This window comes from Galeopterus variegatus, unplaced genomic scaffold (genome assembly GCF_000696425.1).
Source record: "Galeopterus variegatus unplaced genomic scaffold, G_variegatus-3.0.2 Scaffold1153, whole genome shotgun sequence".
Classification (NCBI taxonomy): Eukaryota; Metazoa; Chordata; class Mammalia; order Dermoptera; family Cynocephalidae; genus Galeopterus; species Galeopterus variegatus.
In genome coordinates, this window is record NW_007727264.1 from 138,089 (window position 1) to 147,752 (window position 9,664).

Below are 9,664 nucleotides of genomic sequence, written 5' to 3' on the forward strand. Positions count from 1 at the left end.
TAACCCTTCCAGGTATAGAGAGAGGGTGGTTATTATTCTTCTTTGGCGAGGAAGGGCACTGCATAGAAGACAGCATTCTCTTTTAAGATGTGTTGATAAGGGGTGGGGCAGTGACCTCACTGTGTGTCCTTGGAGAGGTTATGTGATCTCTTTGAGCATCAGTTTTTTTAACCTGTAAAAGAAAAATAATAATGCGAATTAAATAATCTCTCTCTCTCTCTGTATATATGCATATATGAGGGTACTTCAAAAACTCAATGGGATACATATATGTGTTTGTGTGTGTATTCCACAAGTAAAAAATTCCACAAGTTACATGTTATTTTTTCACTGTTAAGTACTTATGTGTGAATAAGTATAAGAAAATGATTGCTTGTCATCAGTATATAAATTCAGAGTCAGGAATGATGGTCACATCACACAAGCACAGGTTGTCCACACGGACGGCTGAGATAGTGACACTTTTGCTCTCCGATGGTTCAAATGTACGCAAACTTTGTTTCATGCACAAAACTATTTAAAATATTGTATAAAATTACCTTCAGGCTAGGTGTATAAGCTGTATATAAAGCATAAATAAATTTCATATTTAGACTTGGGTTCCATCCCCAAGATGTTTCATTATATATAAGCAAATTTCCAAAATCCGAAAAAATCTGAAATCCAAATCTGGTCCCAAGAATTCTGGATAAGGGATACTCAAACTGTATATATAGTTTAATTTATTAATATACTGTTTAATTTATTTATATATAGTTTAAGTTTTATATATATATACACACACACATATTTGTCTTTAGTTATAAGCATACGGTACATATTAAAAATGCTTATTCCCTTTCCACACTTTGCAGATGAGAAAACTGAAGCTCATTTTGGACAGAAGAGCCAGGTAATGAACTCAGATCTCCTAGTCCAGTTCCCTTTTTACTAAGCCATTTGTCATCTACTGGCAATTGAAACAACAGGAATTAGTGATTTCTCAAAAGAAGTAGGTATACGTGTGATCTAGGGAAGAAATACAAAAACAATTGTGTGTCTAAAAACCCTAAAGGAAAGAGTTCTCAAAAGCAACTTAAGAAAAAAAATTAAGTAAAAAAAAAATTAAAAAACATTGGCAAAATTAAGTGAAACACATTTTGACAATCTGAGTAAGTCCAACTTCTTTAGAACAGTGAAAACAGAGGACATTTCAGGAAGTGCAAAGTGCAATATGGATGGAAACTCAAAGCTAGAGGGAGACAGGTCTGAGTTCAAGTTAAGGATAAAGAATGAGATGACAAGAAGTCACAGCTGATGCCAGAGAAGGTAAGTGCAAAGTTGAAGGGCAGGTCTTTCCAGAGGTGAGCCAATTTAAGTCTGGAGAATCACTCATGGAATGCAGTGAGGCCCTACGTCAGACCAGACTGAGGTGAGAAGGAGTTAGCCAGCGAGGCCTTCCACTTTTGGCCTCGATTCTTGCCATGTTTTTTTTCAACCTGACAATTCTGTGATTCTAAGCAAGTCATCAGCTCTAGGTAGGAGAGGACAGAGAAGGGCTTTGTAAATAGCAGTGGTGTCTACAATGCTGCTACAGATATTCATCACCAATTACATGCCAGTGCTCTAAGAATTATTTTCCTCAGGTGAAACGTTTTCCTTCTGCACCCCAGTGTAACTCTCCCTTCCGATCACCGTAGGCTGTTCTCCCACAAAGTTTGTGTTTGTTTGCACTTCTTTCTAGTTGTGCCCTCGCTTTTTTGTCAGCTGTCTTTCATACTTTTAGTTCTTTTTAGTATATCGTGTCTGTTTGTTTTCTCTGACTCTATTTGACAGATTTATTTCCCCCAAATCCACATCCACAGTCATCCTTGTTATTCAGATCGTGGGTGGGTATTTATTGCCTGATGAAAGCATTCTTTGTCACACAGAAAGGACAGCCATGATAAAATGTCTGATACAACTTTATTACAGTAAAGGTTTTAGTCATATTGCTATTTACAATTTGCCTCTTACTGAATATTTTATTAGTCATTTCTACCAGCAAATTCTGATCTTTACTAAATCTTAATCTGAATTTAGACTATACCATTTGCCCGTTTTAAAGATTTTTTTGTTTTGTTTTGTTTTGTTTTTTGGTATCATTTTTGTCCGCAACATTTACTTAATGGGGAGTATTTGTCCATTAAATAATTTTCAGGGGGTGGAAATAACCCTGGTAAAAGGATACTGAAACACAACACTTCTTAGACCTACTTAGGAAATGAATTTCTGATTTCCCCTAGATAGGGTGGTTCATATAATGGTTTGCTTATTACTTTCTTTCTGCATTAATTCATCAGTCATTCATTCTCTCAGCAAACAATTGCCATTCCTATATGTTCGATGTTTTGGCATGCAAATATTAAATATTTTAAAAAACTAAACTTAATTATTGTTTCAAGGTCCCATGGAATACAAACTACTCTTGCTCTGTGAGGGTTTCTAATCTTCCCAGAGTTGTATCTAAGTTCTGCGGGCTTGTGAAAAGCCCAGCCGTTGATCTGATACCTAAAAACTTTCAAATGTTCACTTTGGATTCTGCTGAGATGCCTCCATTTCAGGATGATTTTCAGTTGCATCCAACCAGGAAAACCACAATCATTCTAAAGATTCAAATTAATGAGCCTTAGAAGAGGGAATTGCTTATTCAGGTTATGGGGTAAGTTGAGGAATCAAAAAGAGGACCATGGAGCCTCCTAGATGCTAATAGCAGCAGAAATCTGCTACTTCCCTGAAGATGGAAGAATGAAAAGAAAAGCAGTGTTGCCAGACCCAGGAGATGAGGTCCACTTGGCAGAAGCTGGGCCTACAGTGGGTCCTTCTGGCACTGCTGGGCTTAAATACAGTCATCACTGGAGGAATCACCCAAGGCAGAGAGAGAAAGGGAGAACCACCCACACCTGCTTCCCATTTCTCACCAGTGCCTCCTACTGATTAAATCTAGCAGGTGGCAATTGAACCCTGGAGCGTGGGAACAACGGCCTCAGTAGTCTGTCTAGTGTATTTGACTCCTGGAGCAAATCACTTTTTTATATATTGCTCTGCTGTAAGAGAAATTGTTTTAAGTCATAAGCTTCCAGTTGGCACATTTTTATTATTTATTCTTTAATAAGCATTTTTTTTCTTTATAGACATTTCTCTGAAACATTTGCAGTGAGTTTATAACAGGTCAGAGTCATTCAAGCTAGCTAGTATATAGTTTGAGCCTCCAATTCCTGTAGCACAGAAATTATGAAAACATAGAAACTAAACTTGAATTACTTCAATTCTTTCATTTTATTGTGACTAGGGTTTTTATCTGTGTTTAAAAAATTAAAACAGTAAAACAGAATGGCTGGAGAGTGGTTATTTGAAAATTGTGCCTTGCTGAATCTGAATCTAGAGGAAACTCCCTTGTTTATCTCTGTAACGATGCATGAAGCCAGGTTCACATAAGTTGGGGTTCACTGTAGCATAGGTAACATCTATCTACTCATTATCTATCTACCTACTGTCTATATCTATCATCTATGTACAGTCTATCAATCCTAATCATCATTTATCTATCATTTATCTCTCCTTCTATGCATTATCTGTTTATGTGTCATCTGTCTGCTGTCTATCAATCATCTATCCATCTAACTGTCTTTCTATCATCTATCTATCTAAGTTTGCTGGTCCTGCCATACCACACACTGGGTAGCTTAAACAACAGAAATGTATTTGCTTACAGTTCTGGAGGCCAGAAGTCTGAGATAAAGGTGTTGGCAGCGTTGGTTCCTTCTGAGGGCTGTGAAGGAAGGACATCTCTCTTTGGTTTATGAATGGCTGTTTTCTCCCTGTGTCTTTACATCATCTTATCTTTATACCTGCTTGTGTCCAAATTTCCTCCTCTTATAAAAATATGTCAGATCAGGGCACACCCTCATGACCTCATTTAACTTAATTACCTCTATACATACCCTATATCCAAATACAGCCGTATTCCGAGGTATTGGGGGTTAGGATTTCAACACATAAATTTGAGAAGCAGAACACAATTTAGCCCACAACACTGTCTACTGTCTATATACCATCTATCTATATGAACAGGAATCGTAATGATTGTTCAAAACATAGATCAACAATTTTTTTTCTTTCTTTTTCTTTACTTTCCAGGATTTTTTCTGAGTCGTAGTGCCTTATTAGTGACATTAGAAAGATCAGCAGTTGAAGATAATAAAGAGCAGACCTAATACTTAGCTGGTTTTATTGTCACTATTAAATTCTTTACAGATAGAGTCCCCTCTGGGGAGAACCACTCTTACTGTCTGCTCTTGGGACACCACTGCACAAGTGGTGGTGGGCATTGACCTCCAGAAAATACAGATTAGAGCAGAGGAAGGGCAAGGAACAGATTGTGGACAAACAGGCCATGGATAGGCCACTTGTCTGCCATGTGCATTTCTGCTGCGTTTTCACTTAGTCCCAACGACTAAGCCATTTTGAGTCTGGTGATACTCTTTGCCACTCTCAAGTGGTGGGGTTGTTCTTCTTCCCATACAATGTTCTAACTGTGGGAAACTTGGCCAGATTACAATTGGATTGTCAAGTTTAGGATTAAGCCTGTCAGGCTGAATACATCACAGAGATGTTTCATTCCCCAGTACTGTGAGGGCACGGGGTGAACTCTGTCGACATCGGTCTCTCTAAACAGGTCAGAACACACATCATTTCTGCCCTTGGATTCTCACACCCATCTGAAAATTTATTATTTCAAACCCATCTGAAAGTGCCCCAGTCTCCAGGAACTGGACCAGGAGCAACCACCAGGCTCCTTCCATACACACACAAATAGCTAGAGCTCTAAACTCTGACTGCTTTTTATTTCCTCACCTTCATCCAAGGAAATCATTTTATAACCTGAGGAAATGTGGTTCTGACTGAGCCATTTTATTCTTTGCCCACAATCTCCTCAGAGCCTATGTTTTTCAGACTCAAAACCCAAGAACCATCTTTACATTTCTGAGTCCTACTGCTTCATCTGTTCCCTGGGGGATGAGGGGATCTACATTAGCTAAACTCTCGAACTATAATACTGTATGTATATTGTTTCTTAATCATTCCACAAATGTGTATTTAATCTTGTCTTAGTACTATTCTTGAATTCTTGATTTCTCCATGTTAGCTATGTGACTTTGGCCAAGGCATATAGCCTTATACATTTTAGTTCTTTTAGTTGAAATGTGCTGACAATGTGTTATCTACATTGTGTATGTTACATGGTGGTTGTGAAGAGCAAGAAAGTCTAAAGAAATGCTTTTAAATATCTCTTTTTTTCTGCAAATAGAAAAGGATTATTAGTATGCATATAATTAAATTTGAAAACTACAAAACAGTTACTTTTTAAAACATCTTCAACCATGTCGGATAATATTATGTGATGTTAATTAATTTTCCCCTCCTTAAATTTTCCCTGTTTCCCTGCTCCTCATTTCAGAAGATGGTCAGTAAAGCATTTCACTCAGTACACAGCTGAGCTGATGGCAAAAATAACCTGGAAGAGTTTGTCTTTATGTATTTTTGCTTCTGAAATTCTCAATGAAATTATACAAAGTTTTTGGCAATGGAGAATGAGGAGAAGGTTTGTGAAGGTGGCATTCAAAATTAAACTTATGGGGAAAGTAGCAATTTCCTCCACTATGGCTTGCAGACATGAAATTATACAAAGTTTTTGGCAATGGAGAATGAGGAGAAGGTTTGTGGAGGTGGCATTCAAAATTAAACTTATGGGGAAAGTAGCAATTTCCTCCACTATGGCTTGCAGATAACTGGTAACCAGATCTGCAGTTCAGCTTCTTGGCCATGACTCTGGGAAATGGTAGCATAGATCATCTCAGCACCGGCTGCATGCGTATTTTTGAAATTTCTCCAAGTATTTCTAATATACAGCTTGGGTTGAAATCCACCAATCCAAGCAGCTCAGAATAAGAGAATTTCGAAAAATATGGACAAATATGATGGAGAATTGACAAAGATGAGAAGGCTATAAGGACCATGTGGGCAGGTACGATAGACATCTTCTCAGTTACCTTTGAGGACTGATGATCATGGACTGATCCCCTGAACCCACCACTCTGAGCACTGCTTAGCCCTGAATGAAATCCCAAGAAGTGTATAATATGAGGGAAATTACCCAAGAAGTTAAATTTAAGTTAAGTTTTAGAAAATAAAGATACGTCTCTTGCAAACCTGGGTTTGTGTTATGAGACTTAAATTCATAAATCATCTTGAAAGTCATTAAAAATTACTAAAATTTCTTTTTGGTGTAGTAGAGAAAATATATTGCAGCAGAGCAGGGGAGGTACAGATAATTTGTCAGAAGTACAACTTTATTAATAAAAGAACGAGCAACAGAATTCGTAGTTCCTAAACATTTGCCCCATATTCTGTAGCTAATGTTATCTTATGATTCCACCCAATTTGACCACCTTTTTATTCTTTGATCCTCTGGCTAGCACACTAGCATGCCTCATTTAGACTAAGGAGCTCATCTTTGCAAGGCTGATTAATTCCAGATGAGCTCAAAGGTAAGACAAATGATTCTGTGATGACCTTTAAGCATATATCTTCCTTGTTCTGATGGCTTACTTATTTGACTGTATGAGATAAATGACTCTTTTTCAACATACCCAATATTAGGCCTTCCCAAATTAAGTCTGAAAAATAAAACAATCTTAAAGATCCACCCAAATCACTGTTTTTCTTATTTTCATTCCTATTTATTTAAAGATATTTACAGTTATGTGGTTCTTATAATTTAAATATTACTAATGTTTTTACTATGGTTTTATATTACTAAGGGTTTGACTTACTGAAGCTTTGCTGGTGGTTTGTAGAACTAAATGGGGGTTTCACATCACCATGTAGCTTTGATTTATTGCTGATTTAATGTTTAGAGTTAATAGGTGATCTTTTGAAGACAAAAATTCATTCTCAAATTGACCACACAGTTAAATATATCAATATCATTGTAATATGTAACTATTTTTTATTATAATAAGGATGAACATGAAATAAATATTTTGTGAGCAAATTTAATCTCTTCATTGCAATTATATACTGTAAATTAAAAATGATTTTATTATGAAATAAACACAATATTTGAAGAGTTAAAATTGAATATTATAAGCATTGATTGATTCACAAGATACTGAAGCTATTCAGAAGCAACCCACAGAAGTGGTCATGTCTCACAAACACTTTCTACCCACTCCCCCCCAAACACATTTTAACCCTAATATTGGTATGTACATATGGGAGGTAAAGAATTGAGAAAATAATGCATATAATTATAGAAAAACAAAATGCCTTCACCATACCCTTTTGATTATTAGAAAATAAAAAAGGAAGTATTTATTAAGCCTGACTAATTGCCTGAATCATTAACTTGATTCTTCATTTTGCTTTACGTGTTTGGACCTGTCCTATGACTAAAGAATAAAACGAGGAACAGAAACCATTCCCTTCAACACCCAAACCTTAATTCTCTGATAGGGACTGTATATCCTCTTGGTAAGAGTTGTATGTTAATAGCCTTTTATTTATGCGTCTTATCAAGATAGATACTTCTATGTGCTTGTAGGTAGAAATTATAGGCTCTGAGAGCATATTTTTTTATTTATTAATTATTTTTCAAAATATATAATTCTAAACAAGTTTAACTATATAAAATAGACTTTAAAATCCATCTTCTTAGATATTATAAGAAAAATCAGAATTCCCTTTTCTCTAAAAGTGTCTAATTTTTAGTGTATTTGAGTTTCCTGAAGGAATAACAAACCTTTTCACAGGATGGGCGTTTCCATATTTTGAAAGACTCAACTAAAAATCATTATTATATGTATACAATTTTCTAGGATAATTGTAAAAAAAGTCACTGTTCAGTTGTTACTATGTAGTATAAAAATAATTTGGAAAAAAATTTATTTTTAGAATATGAATCTTTATTGCTATGAATTATCAATTGCAATTTTATATTTCTTAGATAATATATGATGATCAAAAAAGAGTAGTTCACCATTGTACATCTACAGATGATTGCAGTTATATTTGATTTTAGACTACACAAATTGAAATGACGATTGAGTCCAACAATAGAAAATGCATTTAATACACTTGAGGTCAGAATGTTCAAGTAAGTCATTTCCGTTACCACTGCAGCTGACAGACTGAAATTTACATCTCAACTTAAATATAGTCTTAAAGCAAGTTCTCCGGCCTGATGTACCTACAGTTTCTGGCAGGACTTTATACAACACATTGACACAATCCATAGTTGAAGTTGAAAGCAGATATTAGACATAAGTGGTGGAAGTCTTACCAAGCACTGTCACGTTCCTTCTCTCATCCGTGTGTGGCACACAATATCCAGGGGCTGGATATCTGTGCTCTTGCTTCTTTCTGTTGCAGCAGCAGAACCCACAGAGGAGACCCCCTCCAATGAAGAGGACAGCAGTGCTCGCCCAGCCGAGGAAAAGTGCTGCTCCCAGCTCTCGTTTCTGACCAATGTGGACGGCTGGGTTGTAGAAATCCCTGATGATGATGTTGGCTGTCCAGCACACCGGAATCAGAACGAAGATGCCCGTCAGGATAAAAAGGACTCCCGAAGTCCCCAGAAGGTATGCTTTAACCCTCTCATCAGAGCTCGTGCACTGGATCTGCTTCATGCCACAGATGCCAATAAGTAGAGCAATCAAGGAGAGAGCAACTGCCACACACATGAGTGCCCGGGCTGCTTCCAGGGCAGGTGGGAGAGCCAACAAGGAATTGTAGAACTTGCACTGCAACCTCACCTGGGCTTGTCGGATGCAGTTCATCCAGAGACCTTCCCAGAGCCTTTCGAAGACAATAATGTTGCTGCCAATAAAAGCTGATACTCTCCACTGAGGCAGAAGCGTGGTGGCAAGAGTCCCAACCATGCCAAGGAACCCAAGAACCAGCCCAGAAATTTGCAGGGGATAAAATGCCATTGCCTTTTCTTTGAGGATAGGTCCAATCTGTGATGGTAAAAGATGCTCAAGACACAGAATGTGGAGGGCTCTTAGAGTCTAGAGCAGTCTCTGACGATGTTCTCTACTGCTGTCCATAACGTTTTAGTCCCAATCAGCAGCAGTGACTGAACTTGGCCTAACTAGAAGTACCTGTTGTAAATGCATGCTGCCCCTGTACACACACATTCGTTTCTGTATGGATTATTTACTAGTCATATATAATTGTTTCCCAGCCAATAAGAAGGTAGCTAGAGGTGTGTCAAAAATACTTCATTCAACTGTAGTATTTCTCATGTTATTATTGTCTTAGCAATGCTGTAATTAAGTGTCAAAGCTTCCATTGTGAATTGCTAATTACAGAGCTGAAAACTTCCTGTATAAAATTCACTCTGATATTAAAGTACAAATATATGTGTTAAGCCACAGCTAAAAACATTGCCAAAACCTTGCCACTTCTTTGCAGAGTAATTGAAAAACACTTTGAATTTTAGACCATCGTATTACTTTCGTCTAGCATAAGCTACATTTCCTTAATATGGTTAATCAATTCTGGCTTTAATAAATACCTCTGGATAGAAAGAAATGTTTAGGTATTGGTTTCAAAACTTCTACTAAAAGTATTCATACTGAGG

At 36.9% G+C, this 9,664-nt stretch overlaps 1 protein-coding gene across 1 annotated transcript; it reads right to left on the reverse strand.

Moving 5' to 3' along the window:
- Positions 1-8,323: 8,323 nt before the first annotated feature.
- Positions 8,324-9,032, reverse strand: CLDN17 (claudin 17). The gene has a single exon (XM_008575185.1). It carries the CDS (start codon positions 9,009-9,011, stop codon positions 8,337-8,339), a length of 675 nt encoding a protein of 224 aa, XP_008573407.1. The 5' UTR covers positions 9,012-9,032; the 3' UTR covers positions 8,324-8,336.
- Between the last annotated feature and the right edge of the window lie 632 nt (positions 9,033-9,664).

Excerpts from the sequence above, each read along its gene's own strand:
- CLDN17 (XM_008575185.1), bottom strand. The coding sequence starts at position 9,011 with ATGGCATTTTATCCCCTGCAAATTTCTGGGCTGGTTCTTGGGTTCCTT.